The following is a 13,915-nucleotide window of genomic DNA, read 5'->3' on the forward strand; positions in this document are numbered from 1 at the left end:
AACACGGTTTCATTAAAGGGAAGTCGTGTCTGACAAATTTACTGGAGTTCTATGAGGATGTGTCTAGGGCAGTGGATAGAGGAGAGCCGGTGGATGTGGTCTTTCTGGATTTTCAGAAGGCGTTTGACAAGGTACCTCACAAGAGGTTATTGCAGAAGGTCAGGGGACATGGAGTTGGGGGTAGGGTGTTAGCATGGATAGGGGATTGGTTGTCAAATAGGAGGCAGAGAGTGGGGGTCAATGGGTGCTATTCGGATTGGCGGTTGGTGACTAGTGGGGTGCCCCAGGGGTCGGTGCTGGGGCCTCAGCTATTTACCATTTATATAGATGATCTGGAGGAGGGAACTGAGTGCAGGGTGTCGAAATTTGCTGATGACACCAAGATTGGGGGAAAGGCAAATTGTGCGGAGGGTGTGGAGAGTCTGCAGAAGGATCTAGATAGGCTGGGCGAATGGGCCAGGAAATGGCAAATGGAATTTAATGTTGGCAAGTGCGAGGTGGTCCACTTTGGTAGGAAGAATAGGAAGAATGGTAGGAAGGACTATTACTTACGTGGCGAAAAACTGCAGCAGGCGACGGTGCAGAGGGACCTCGGGGTCCTTGTGCATGAGTCGCAAAAACCCAGCTTGCAGGTGCAGCAGGTGGTCAGGAAGGCGAATGGGATGCTGGCCTTCATAGCAAGGGGGATTGAATATAAAAGTAGGGAGGTCTTGCTGCAGCTGTATAGGGCATTGGTGAGGCCGCAGCTGGAGTAGTGTGTGCAGTTTTGGGCGCCGCACCTGCGCAAGGATATTTTGGCCCTGGAGGGAGTGCAGAGGAGGTTTACTAGGCTGATGCCGGAGTTGAGGGGGTTGAGCTATGAGGAGAGGCTGAATAAACTAGGCTTGTACTCGTTAGAGTTTAGAAGAATGAGGGGAGATCTCATTGAGACGTATAAGATAATGAATGGGATGGATAGGATAGAGGTGGAGAGACTCTTCCCGCTCAAAAAAGACAGTAGGACTAGGGGGCACAGCCTCAAGATAAAGGGGAGGCGGTTTAGAACGGAGTTGAGGAGGAACTTCTTCACTCAAAGGGTGGTGAATCTCTGGAATTCTCTGCCCGTTGAAGTGGTGGAGGCTGCCTCGCTAAATATTTTTAAGAAGCGGGTTGATGGGTTCTTGATAAGAGAGGGGATTAAGGGTTATGGGGAGAGGGCGGGAAAGTGGAACTGAGCCACGACAGATCAGCCATGATCTTATTGAATGGCGGGGCAGGCTCGAAGGGCTAGATGGCCTACTCCTGCTCCTATTTCTTATGTTCTTATGTACAAGCTCATTAAGTTTAATTGTAGAACTTCCTATGATTGGTGACAAGCTACTAGTGAATATTTTCCAAAAATATCATTTAACATACTACCTATTTTAATCCATCCTCATTTACAACCTTAAGGACATAATTTTTTATGGTTTTGTTCTATATGCCACACAGAAGTCTTTTCCTCTTGTTTAAGAACAGAAGAAATATTACTCTGCAATTGACTACATTATCTGATACTTAGCAGCAAAAGGAAAGTTCCTCTGGTCCCCAGCACTTATGTTTATTAACGTAACTGCAATTTAGGAACAAAAGTAAACTCTTTCAAACTTTGAAAAGCTGAAGAGAAAAGGCACAAAAATTGAAACTTTTGTGGTGTGTCACAGTTAACAAAATTGCTGCTAATAGCATAACGAATGCCCCCAGCCACTCCCAGCCCACATGTTGCATAGCGATTGCTATATTGCCTAAATAGTTAAAGGCAACACAGCTCTTTCTACTTGCCTCTCACCCACAATTTGGATAATAGTCAACACATTTTTGATTGAATGAGTGGCAAAAGATGAAACATTTCACCAAAAATTTTGCCAAGTTAATTCTTCTGAAAATAATTTATTGTTAAGCTAATAATGTAGCACTTTTTCAAAAAAAATGCATCTCAGAGCAATGCACAAACGTATGATCAAATACAAACAGACAAAAAAGAATATGAGAAGGGATAACCAAAAGTTTTATTAAATGACATGGGCTTTAAGAAAAGGATAGGGAGATACAGAGGCAAAGAGGTTTAGGGGAAATTCCAGAGAACAGAGGCCTTGATAGTTGAAGATGCAGTCACCAACGTGGGAGCGGGGGGGTGGGGGGAGGGCAAAGGAGGTGCAAGAAAGCAGAGTCAAAACAAGTCAGGGCAGCAGAAGGAGTTATTGAACAGTGTTAAGGAAGAGAAGCGATCAGCATGCATAGTAGCTGACAGTAAAGAAGGGGATAGAAACTAGAGCCTTGTGAGACTCCAATGCTGCCAGTTGAAAACAGAAACCAGTCTTGAAATTTTCTGGCTATAGTTCAGTAGGTAGGAGTGCATTGGAGATGAATGTTGTATTGATCATGCAAAGGTCAATAAGGGAAATGAACCAGACTCACACACAGAATGTCTTCAAAATTTTGATTAGGGCCATTGTGATGAGGCCAAAAAATATGATTGGAATTGCAGACACATATCTGGCAATTTGAGAGAAAGGAAGTTGGAGATAGCTTCTAAAAACGGAAGGATTATGAAGGAATTTATTTTTGAAAAATGGGTCAGCAATAGTACCTTTTAAAGCAAAAGAAACATTTTAAGACCCAGTCAGAAACTGTAAAGTGTTGCGTGAAGTTAGCCTAGACCCTAAGTTTTATATTTGATTTTGGTATTGATGAGCAAAAGATGTTTCATGCCATGTTAATTCTCCTGAAAATAATTCATTGTTAAGCTAATAATGTAGCACTTTTTCATAAAAAGTGCATCTCAGACCAATGCACAAATGTATGATCAAATACAAAAAAGACAAAAAAAAATATGAGAAGGGATAACCAAAAGCTTCCAAAAACAGCCACCCAAACAACTGAATCTCCAACTCCAGAGAGGAGAAAAAACACTGCCATCTCTCTCAGCCTCAAGCAACTTCTAGAAGCAAAACTAAAACTGGACTGCTCTGTGAAAAATAGCTGTCCCCAGTTATATCAAGTAACCTGTCAATTATTCCAAACCAAGCTTTGCTCTGCAATATCGGAAGAACATTAAAACCACAGAATACGACATTAGTTCAAATTAAAACAACCATGATGTCAATTATACTGCTTCAGTAATAATAAAGAAACCTGCCATAGACAACATTGCTCGACAAAATGCTAAAACATCCTGCAGAGCAACATGATTAAAATTTTTTCTTAAAGGCGCAGCATCGTCACACCCATGAGAGGGAACTATTTACAATGCCATCAGCATAGAGCAAACAGATGGAAGAAAATCAACAGGGGCAGCAAATGAATGAATTCTTAATGAATTCTTTCATGAACTTCATTCCTTTGTTCAAGGTAGGGGCACAGGCAGTGGGGAAAGAAGTTCATACTTATAATTTGGTAGCAGCAAAGTGAAGCCAGGGATTACCTTGGGCTCTCTACAATGATCAGCAGTTTTGGTAAAGAAGCATGCAGTATGCCAGGACTTATGATCCAGCTACATTAGTTGTGCACTAGATATATTTACGTTTGTTTCCCCTGATGCGAGTAAGTTGGGATGTAAGCCATCCAACAAAATTGATCAAAATAAAGGGGACAGCGGTGTCAAATGCAGACACGAGATAGTGGTTCATCAAATTGACAGTGCAAAAGAAATGTGACAACAGCAGCGCTAAAATTTAGGCAATTAGGATTTAGAAAGTTCAATTGTAACTGATTTGGAAAAGATATTTCTGAGAGATTGACACAGAAACTTGACAGCTGTCAATTAGTTTTTGTTCCCACTACAAAAATATGCAAACTTCAAAATATACATTGCCTATTTTAGGTTAAGGTACAAAAGTTAATTACTAGTCTCAGTAGAAAGTTATGAAAGCCAATTACCTTCATGTAGTTAACTATTTTAGCAAGCACTCCAAACTTGTACCCAGCACTCCCTGGAAGTGATCTATATGCGAAAGATCCATTTTCTGTAAAAGAACAGGATAAATTATTTTTTTTTGAAAAGATACAAAACAATGCCAGCATTCTTCTGTGTTGCTGATTCCTAAATCAAAACAAAAAAATCCTGCTGAGCGGTTAGATTCTTTTTGTAGTTTGGTAGTTTTACTGGGGGATTCTGATATTTAAAAAAAAACTAATTTTAAGGAAAGTCAGTGTCATTGGCATGGCCAGCATTTGTTGCCCATTCTAAATTAGAACATAAGAAATAGGAGCAGGAGTAGGCCATCTAGCCCTTCGAGCCTGCCCCGCCATTCAGTAAGATCATGGCTGATCTGAAGTGGATCAGTTTCACTTTCCCGCTTTCTCCCCATAACCCTTAATTCCCTTGTCTGTCAAAAACCTATCTACCCGTGACTTAAATATATTTAGTGAAGCAGCCTCCACCACTTCAACGGGCAGAGAATTCCAGAGATTCACCACCCTTTGAGCGAAGAAGTTCCTCCTCAACTCCGTTCTAAACTGCCCCCCCCCCCCCCCTATCTTGAGGCTGTGCCCTCTAGTCCTGCTATCCTTTCTGAGCGGGAAGAATCTCTCTACCTCTACCCTAGCCATCCCTTTCATTATCTTATATGTCTCTATAAGATCCCCCCTCATCTTTCTAAACGCGAGGAATTACTCTCGAGGAAATGGTGGTGAGCTACTTACATGAATGATTGCAGTCCAGCAGGTATACCTAAAGTACTGTTAGGAAGGTAGTTTGACTCAGTGACAGTAAAGTAATGGTAGCATAGTTCCAAGTCAGGATAGTGCGTGGCTTGGAGGAGAAGTTGCTGTTAGTGGTGTTCCCAAGCATCTGTTGTCCCTGTCCGTCTAGGTGTTGGGAGGCTGCAGGTTTGAAAGGTGGTTTTGAAGGAGCCATGGCAAATTATCTCATTGCAACTTATATTTGATACATACTGCTGTTATTACACTAGGTCCCGGTACACAGAACATTAATGTAGAAAATAAATGAAAATGCTGATAATGGAATGCTGGGCTTAAATCGAGAATACTAGATTCTATAAGTTTCAAGATACTTGTAAAGGATAATAGTAGTCCCAAGGTGAAAATACTAAACTGGGGGAATGCTAAGTATTGACAGTATTAGGTGGGAGCTAGGAAATGTAGACTGGTGGCGGCTGTTTGAGGGTAAATCCACATCTGATAGGTGGGCGTCCTTTAAAAGTCAGTTTTTAACAATTCAGAACAAGTATGTACCTATAAAAATGAAAGATAATGATGGCAAGATTTGGGAACTCTGGATGATAAGACAGATTGTGAGCTTATGAAAAAGATGAAGGAGGCATACGTACATTTCAGGAAATTGAAAATGGATAAGACTTTTGAGGAATGCAAAGATAGCAGGGAAGAGCTTAAACAGGGACTTCGGAGGACTGAAAGGGAGCATGAAATATTCTTGGCAGGCAGGATTAGGGAGAATCCCAAGGCTTTCTATGTGTAGATAAGAAGGAAGAGAGTAGCTAAAGAAAGGGTAGGTCTACTCAAGGACAGTGGAGAGAATGTGTGTGTGGAGCCAGATGAGGTCCTTAATGAGTACTTTGCATCAGTATTCATAAAGGAGAAGGATGTGATGGATGAGTTTAGAAAGGAGAATAAAAGAAAGGAGGATGTTGACATTCTAGGACATGCTGAAATAAAAAGAGGGGAGGTATTAAAAACATTAAGATGGACAAGTCCCCAGGGCAAGACAGGATCTACCCCAGAATACTGAGACAAGGAAGAAATTACTGAGGGCTTGGTGAAAATCTTTGTATCGTCTTTAGTCACGGGGGCGTATCAGAGGATTGGGTAGTAGCTAACATTGTCTCTTCTGCCCTCCTTAAACAGAGGAACAATCCAGGAAATGATGTGCCTATAAGCCTTATATCAGCGGTGGGGAAATTATTGGAAAAGATTCTTAGAGACTGGATGTACTCACATCTGGAAGAGAATAGGCTTATTACAATAGGCACTATGGTTTTATGAAGGGGAGGTCATGTCTCACAAACTTGACTGAGTTCTTTGAGGAAATGACAAGAAAAATTGACCAGGGCAGGGCAGTGGAGGTTGTATATATGAACTTTAGTAAAACCTTTGACAAGGGTGATGCAGAAAGCGGCACGGTGGTTAGCATTCCTACCTCACAGCTCCAGGGGACCATGGCTCGATTCCCGACTTTGGTCACTGACCGTGTAGAATTTACACATTCTCCCTGTGTTTGCATGGGTTTCCTCTGGGTGCTCTGGTTTCTTTCCACAGTCCAAAGATGTATGGGTTAAGATGATTGGAAATGCTAAATTAACCATTAGTGTCCCAGAATGTGATAATCCCTCTAGCCTGGGTGGGATTACTGTCAGTGCAAATCCAATGGGCTGAATGGCCTTCTTTTGCACTGTAGAGTTTCTATGTGAAGTCATATGGGGTCTGAGGTGAACTGGTAAGATGGACACAAGACCGACTTGGGTGTAGAAAGCAGAGAGTAGCAGTGGAAGGTTACTTTTCTAACTGGAGGTCTGTGATGAGCAGTGTTCCACAAGGATCAGTGCTGGCGCCTCTACATATAAATAAATAATTTGGAGGAAAACGTAGGTGGTCTGATTAGTACACTTGCAGATGATACAAAAATTGGTGGAGTGATGGATAGTGAGGAGAATGGTCAGAGGATACAGCAGGATATAAACTGGCTGGAGACCTGGGCTGAAAGATGGCAGAGGGAATTTAACTCAGACAAATGTGAGGTGATGCGACTTGGAAGGTCTACTGTAGAAGGAAAGTATACAGTAAATGGTAGAGCCCTTAGAATTATTAGTATGCAGAGGATCTAGGCATACAGATCCATGATTCACTGAAGGTGGCAACTCAAGTGGACAAGGGCAAATGGCATGCTGACCTTCATCAGTCCAGCCATTGAGTATAGGAGTTAGAAAATCATGTTGCAACTATACAAGACTTTGATTAGGCCATGTTTGGAGTATTGAGTACAATTCTGGTCGCCACACTACTGGAAGGATGTTGATGTGTTGGAAAGGATGCAGAAGAGATTTACCAGGATGTTGCTTGGTTTGGAGGATATAGACTATGAAGAAAGGTTGAACAAACTTGAATCGGAGGATGAGGGGGGACCTGACATGTCAGGTCAGAGTGGATAGTCAGTCAGAGTCTTTTCGCAGGGTTAATTCTCAGGGACATAGGTTAAGTGAGAGGGGGAAAGTTTAAAAGAAATGCAAGGAGAAAGCTTTTCCACACAGAGGGTGACAAACGTCTGGAACGTGCTGCCGGAGGAGGTGGTGGAAGCAGATTCTGTAACAACGTTCAAGAGGCACTTGGATGGATACATGAACAGGCAGGCAATAGGGGGATATGGACCGTGTAAAGGCAAAAAAAATTAGATTAGAGGGGCATCTATGTTCATTTGTTCCTGTGCTGTACTGTTCTTTGTTCTTAGAATATAAGTGAGTAGAATTATTGCCTCGGCAATGCAAAATACAGCACTAAGTGTGGTCCAAAGCATAAAAGTCTTAGGAAACATATACTAACTCTGGAGGGAGTAGATTTATCAGAATGATACCTAGACTCCAAGGAATAAAGTATGAGAGATAACAAACTAGAATTGTATTCCCTCGAATTTAGAAGGTTAAGGCATGATTTAGACAAAGTTTTCAAGATATTATTCCCTTTAGGAAAACAGATAGTATTTATGTTGGTTGGGGATTCAAGCACTATTGGAACAGTGTACAAATTAGAGCCAGGCCTTTCATGAGTGAAATTAGGAAACATTTCCTAATGGTAGAAATTTCCATGGTAAAAGTTTGGACCACTCTTCCTGTCACCAGCAATGAACATTAGATCAATTATTAATTTTAAATCTAAAATTGATAAGCTTTAGGATATGGGGAGAAAGGTGGGTCTGTGGAATAAGGGCACAAATGGGTCATGATCTCACTGATTGGTTGAATGGGTATGAGGAACTACTAGGCCTTTTTCTCCTGCTACGCTCAAGGGAAAGGGCATTATGAATTGCAGACAAGGTGGATAGATGGAGTTAAGATCATAATCTAAATGAATTGCAGAACAAACTGCAAAAACTGAATTGCCTACCACTGTTTGCATGAAGGGAAGGGAGTGGATAGCAAGAGAAAATTAAGAAAACAGAATGATGCTCAGCAGGACAGGGCATGCCAGAACAGAGGAATTTAAGAGAGGTTAAAAAGGAGAACAGAATACAGATAGAAAAATCAAAAAAAACAGGAATACAAGTGAAAGAGATGGAAGGAGCTCAAAATATAAAAGCAGCAGAGATGGATGGAAGATAAAGGTTACAAGCCAGGATTTTTTTAAAAAAACTTGCTCATGGTACAAAAATATCGATGAATATATACACCATCTCTGGCCAATAGCAGACTAGTTCCACCTTCCTGTCTTCAGCAATAGGCTGAAAGATTTACGGAGTTCATTACGGTATTTCCTGTTACAAGAACATCTTATTGCTCCTCTTGCCAGACAGGTATGTGTTCTCTTTTCTAATTCAGCATTTACTGAGCAGCCAGCAGATATAAAGTACTACATTTGACAAACAGAAAGGTGAATAAAGAGTCATTTTTTTGAAGCTCTTGTATCAATATGAAACCTTGTAAAATTATCCCCAATATCTCAAATTTTAAAAAGCCTGTAATTCCCTTCCATTTACTTACATGATTTGTAATTTTGAGATGGGTGATTTTTTTTAGCATTAGCCATTGACAGCATTATAACTAAGTGAACAAATGAATGCTACCCATTTTTGAATTCCTATTGAGAGCAACTATTTAGAATTAAAGGGCTGGCTTGTGGCCTTTCAAAATGTCAAACAGGCTGTGCGTGAAATACTGCCGATTGGGTCCTGCAGTATAATCTGCAAGCTGCTGAAATGGAAGGATTCAGAAGAACAAAGGCTCCAGACTGGGATTTGCAGTCAGAAGATGATTGAATGTGAAATCACACTGCAAGGATTAACGTATGAAAATTTAACACATTCTCAATGTCAATTTTGCTATTTTAATAGAGGTATTTATTTAAAATAAATTGGTTAAATATCTTTACTATCATTGCTTACAGTTCTTGAAATAAAGACAATTCACATTTATGTTAGGATATTTCTTGAGTATATTCAGAGATTGGCACATTTTTGGACTCTAAATGATTCAAGAGATCGGTGATAGTGCATGAAAATGTAGTGAAGGTGGAGGATCAGCCTTGATCTTACTGAATAGCAGGAACAGGCTTAGGATGGCCTACTTCCACTTCTTTTTACGTTCGAACATGGGTTTGTTAAAATATAACTGCAGAATGAGCTTTCTTTTTCTTAATGCTTGATGAAAATTTGCTGACATTTAATGTAGGTGATAAACAAAGCACACTTTAACGAAATCTTTATGGCTTGGTGTCTTGCAAGTAAGTAAGCTGTAGCTCTAAAAAGGACTGCAAGAATGAAACACTAATTCAGGGCTGGATTTTAGGGGCCACTCAGACGGAAAAGCCGTTCGATGGACCCAAAAAATAGGGAGCTGTGCCACAATTTTATGATTATACGGTGGAGAGATGTTGAAGGGATAGCTTAACTCTATTACAGTCACACATAATGACATTTCTGACCTTGATACAAGATGCTTCAAAACCGTGGCATAAATCACTTGGTTTTGGAGGCATCTTGGTTTGCCAAGGAAATTAAGGGAAGAAACTGCAGAGGTATTAACCATAACTTTCCTGGGTTTTGAGAACTGAATGAACTGGCAAGAAATGGGATCACAATACACATGGCTTTGGGAAAGTGACAGCGACAGATAAAATATCGAGGTGGTGAAGCTCACTTTAACAGGATGATGGTGCTGCTAAAACTGAAATGACTATGTGGAGGGACGTGACTGTCCTAAGTAATGAAAATGGTGCAATACAGGATACAGGTGAATCTGCAACTCTTTACTTTTCCTGGCGAGAGTTATTGGATCCACATTCTCATCATAGTTGATGCTGTGCAATTTCCTTAAGACAGCAGCTTTGTTTTGCAGCAGCCCCCCCCCCAATTACTGGGTAATAGGGTCTACTTTCTCATGCCTACTGAACAAAGCCATAATTCAAGGGCTGCCAAATTAAATGTGTTTCTTTACGTATGTAATTCAATTGTAGTACCCAGAGGTTTGTTCTGTACACATTGCTTGTTCATCAAAAATGACAAAACTCAGTAAGAAATAATATCACCAGGCAAAAAAAGGTCAAAAAGTTACTATCTTCACAAATGTTCTACCTCACAAAATATATTGAAAATAAAAAATGAAGTGAACTAAAATGATGAGTAATGAAAGGTCCCATGTTATTGCATTGCAGTGTCACCTCTTACAACATGAAAACAGACAGATTTCTCTTATGGTGCAGCACAGTGGTTAGCACTGCTGCCGGGTTCGATTCCCAGCTTGAGTCAATGTCTGTGTGGAGTCTGCAAGTTCTCCCTGTGTCTGCATGGGTTTCCTTTGGTTACTTCAGATTCCTCCCACAGTCTGAAAAACGTGCTGGTCAGGTGCACTGGCCAAGATCAAGTCTAGTATCGACATGCTGTGCTTGGTTGAAGTCATTAGGTTACATTTTAGTTTCATTTGATGCAATTTTTAAAAGCGGCATCTCGGCCTTTTGGCTAAGATGCAAATAATATCAAGCCTTGCGGGAGGAGCTATGCCTGCTCCAACGAGCTTGGATCATGTAGATCAAGCCCAAGACATGAGGTGAGAGCCCTGTCTTGTCAGCTTGGATCGGGAATGTCTCAACTTGTTGGGATTCTGAATTGGACTTGATTTGATTGAATTGGAATAAAAACAAAAAAAATTCTCCCTCAGTGTATCTGAACAGTCAGAGTGTAGTGACGAGGGGATTTTCACAGTAGCTTCATTGTAGTGTGAATGTAATGGAGCACACTTTAGTAAGGATGTTAACGTGTTGAAGAGGGTACTGATGAGATTTATTAGAATGACACCAAGCATACAATTATGGGGGATCAGGTGAACTGGATTTCTACTCTTTAGAGCAGTGAAGGTTAAGCGGAGGTTTAAATGAGACACTGAAAATCATGACCAATTTTGATAGGGCACATGAAGCATCAGCAAACAAAGGACAGACTTAAGGTAATCACAAGCAGAATATGGTGGACACTGAGGTACAAATTTTATCATTGCGTTGTGCCCGTTTTTGGACGCAAAAACTTGGTAAAATTGGGTGTCAGGAGAGTAGTGTGATCTGCATCTATCTTCGTGTCTGTTCCTCCTTTACCAAGGCCTGAAAACGGCCGTGATCGGAACCGTGCCTGAAGTGGGTGCGACGGTCATGTAAATGTATTTGCATGCATTTAAATTGACTTAATGGGCTGCACACCCAACCTTACCAGCACATCCCCATTTACCACTGCGTTCACCCACCCAGAATCGGCGCGAACACAATGCTCTACAAAAGTCCGATTTGGGCGCTCCACTTAGTGGGTAAGTGCCAAATGTCCGATGACACTGCCCAAGATTAGTGGGAGGGAAAGGGGGAGGTCTGCTGCCACTCTGCCTGAGAACAATGAGGGGGGGAGGGTGTGGTGCACTACATCAATCTAGGTTCCCAATGATATGTGGTTTAACTAAGATTTAATATAATTTTTTTATTTCTCAAATTCTTTCCCCCTAGGGATGAACCAAAATGCTTGGTTTGCTATTTTTGTTTAAAATGGCCTTATTAACCTGCATTACTACATTTAGTGCATCTGTACATCCACATCACTTTTCTCCTCTACCCAATCTTACAAAAGAAAATCAGCTAGAAACGTAGGGAGTGATCTTGAGCCCACTCCTGCCATTGAGTAAGAATGCCAGCAGGGTCTCAAGTTCTGGAAGTCACAAATCTCATCAGTGAGATTGCGATTTCAGACGTTCTCCACCCTGTGCTGGCAACATCATCAGATTCACGTCCATAATGCACATCCAGCTGAAGATCGTTATGAACACACAGCATAGTTTTTTTTACACCCATGTTAGGCTCTGCTAAGCTTAAAGATGGAGGCGATCATGAAGCTGCCACTCCCATCAGCTGCTGAATTGTTGAACACGATTTGAGATTGGATGTGGCAACACTGCAGAATGTTGACTTAGTTATGGGATTGCTTAACTGTCAAAATCATGCTGTTACCACTGTTTAGCATTCATGTAGTATGTTACCGAGTTAGCACCTCATGGGTCTGGCATGTTCTTCCACATTCATTCTCATTCAACTAGCGTTAGTCATCTGATTTAATACTCACAAAGAAGTGAGGGATCTAAAATTACAGTATACAATAAGCAATAAATGTCACTACTGGCAATCACACTATATTTCTATCTTTTTGTAGGTCTGCATTCCTGAGTTGTAGAAGAGATTGGATCGTCCAAAACATGGCAGGATATAACTTCAGTCAAACCTGGTACATGATCAACAATCCTACATCTATCTATCAAGACACTGAATTCCAAGTTCAGCAGATGGAGCTATTCCATGACAGCTGGAAGATTGCCTTCTTTCTCATTTTACTGCTGTTCGTTCTCACCATAATTAGCCTGGTTTTATTAGCGTTCCTCCACGAGTTGCTCCCTTGCTGCGCTTGTGCAAAGAACAAAAGTGTAGAAGGCCTGGAAAATGAACCCCATGCTGCAAGAACTGTATTGAGTACCATGAAAAGACACAAGGTTGAAATGGTATAGAAAATGATTCATTACCTATTAAATAAAATAAAACAAGTTCATTGGAAATTAATTGGCATTTGATATCAAAAGGAATGAAAAAGTCTTGACCCCGGCATTAGTCTGCAAATATTGGATAAAATAATTAAATTGGTCACAGTCTTATTAGAAAAGGTTAATGGAATTAAAAGTCTCCGAACTCTGTCGTACAGAAAGACATTTTCATAGCGATTTGATTCCAAAGTCTCAGATTAAAATGGGAGTACTGAAGTTCCTCTGCCATAAATGTCTACACAGACATTAAGATCCACTACATTTAGATGCAGTTAATAAATGGAAAATGTTCAGTGAACAACAAATAGATAATGGTACAAGTTACATGGGGTGGGAGAATATACCAGTAGTGCCAAAAATAGCAATGATGCATCAATATACTGATATGCTAATTGCATGTCACTATAACATGGTATTTATCAAACTTGCATTGAGGCACCAAAATTAACCTTACAGAAGTACAGCACATTTTAAAAACTTTTACTCGTTTTGTACGGGTTTAGCCCAAGCAGTCAAGATGATATAGCCTGTGACCCATCCCTTTAAGAATATTCGTATGTACGGAGACGACAATCTTAAGAATATTGAATGTAATCGATTCGGTCAGTTTAACAGAACATTAATTAGGTGCTTATCGTGAACTTCATACTAAAAAAGATTATTCTAAAGACCCACCATTATTGACAATCACAAAGAGATTCAAAGATAACTGAGTAGTTGAGTGTTTTGAATTGGGACTAACCATCTCTGAATTGAGAATATTCAGACAGCAGATTCAGATTACTCTGTTGTAAAGAAAGGCATTTTATAGTGATTTGATTCCAAAGTCTCAGAGTAAAATGGGAGTACTGAAATTTCTCTGCCATAAATGTTTACACAGAGATTAAAATCCACTACATTTAGATGCAGCTAATTAAAAGTGGAAAACGTTCAATGAACAACAAACAGATCATGATGCAAGTGCACATGTGGTGGGAGGATATAGCAGTAGTGCCAAAAGAAGCAATGGTGCATCAACGTACTTACAAACTAATTGCATGTAGTTCTATCATGGCACTTATCAAACTTGCATTGAGGCTCCAAAATTAACCTTATAGAAATACCATAGAGGATCTGGGTGAATAGCTGGCTCTGTACCATTACAATATAGT

The 13,915-nt window shown here is 40.5% G+C and overlaps 2 protein-coding genes across 6 annotated transcripts in view; one reads left to right on the forward strand and one right to left on the reverse strand.

The window, feature by feature from the left end:
- The window catches only part of gtf2e2 (general transcription factor IIE, polypeptide 2, beta), an 87,380-nt gene that overhangs the window by 27,842 nt on the left and 45,623 nt on the right, over positions 1–13,915 (reverse strand). For all 4 annotated transcript variants that reach the window (XM_080193498.1, XM_080193494.1, XM_080193496.1 and 1 more), the window contains exon 3: positions 3,898–3,983. In XM_080193498.1, coding sequence (XP_080049624.1) covers positions 3,898–3,983 — 86 coding nt within the window. The remainder of the gene's footprint in view (positions 1–3,897; positions 3,984–13,915) is intronic.
- On the forward strand, positions 8,463–12,731 carry smim18 (small integral membrane protein 18). Of its 2 annotated transcripts, none has more exons than XM_080193500.1 (2): positions 8,463–8,500; positions 12,383–12,731. In XM_080193500.1, exon 2 carries the CDS (start codon positions 12,426–12,428, stop codon positions 12,729–12,731), a length of 306 nt encoding a protein of 101 aa, XP_080049626.1. In that variant the 5' UTR covers positions 8,463–8,500; positions 12,383–12,425. The 2 variants fall into 2 exon arrangements, with proteins under 2 accessions (XP_080049626.1, XP_080049625.1); XM_080193499.1 differs by lacking the exon at positions 8,463–8,500 and adding an exon at positions 8,916–8,989.

This window comes from Carcharhinus amblyrhynchos, chromosome 1 (genome assembly GCF_965287045.1).
Source record: "Carcharhinus amblyrhynchos chromosome 1, sCarAmb.v2.hapA, whole genome shotgun sequence".
Taxonomy (NCBI): Eukaryota; Metazoa; Chordata; class Chondrichthyes; order Carcharhiniformes; family Carcharhinidae; genus Carcharhinus; species Carcharhinus amblyrhynchos.

Coding starts and splice junctions, on each gene's coding strand:
- smim18 (XM_080193499.1), top strand. CDS start 8,955: ATGATTGAATGTGAAATCACACTGCAAGGATTAAC. Junction 8,990..12,382: donor ATCACACTGCAAGGATTAAC/GTATGAAAATTT, acceptor ATCTTTTTGTAG/GTCTGCATTCCTGAGTTGTA.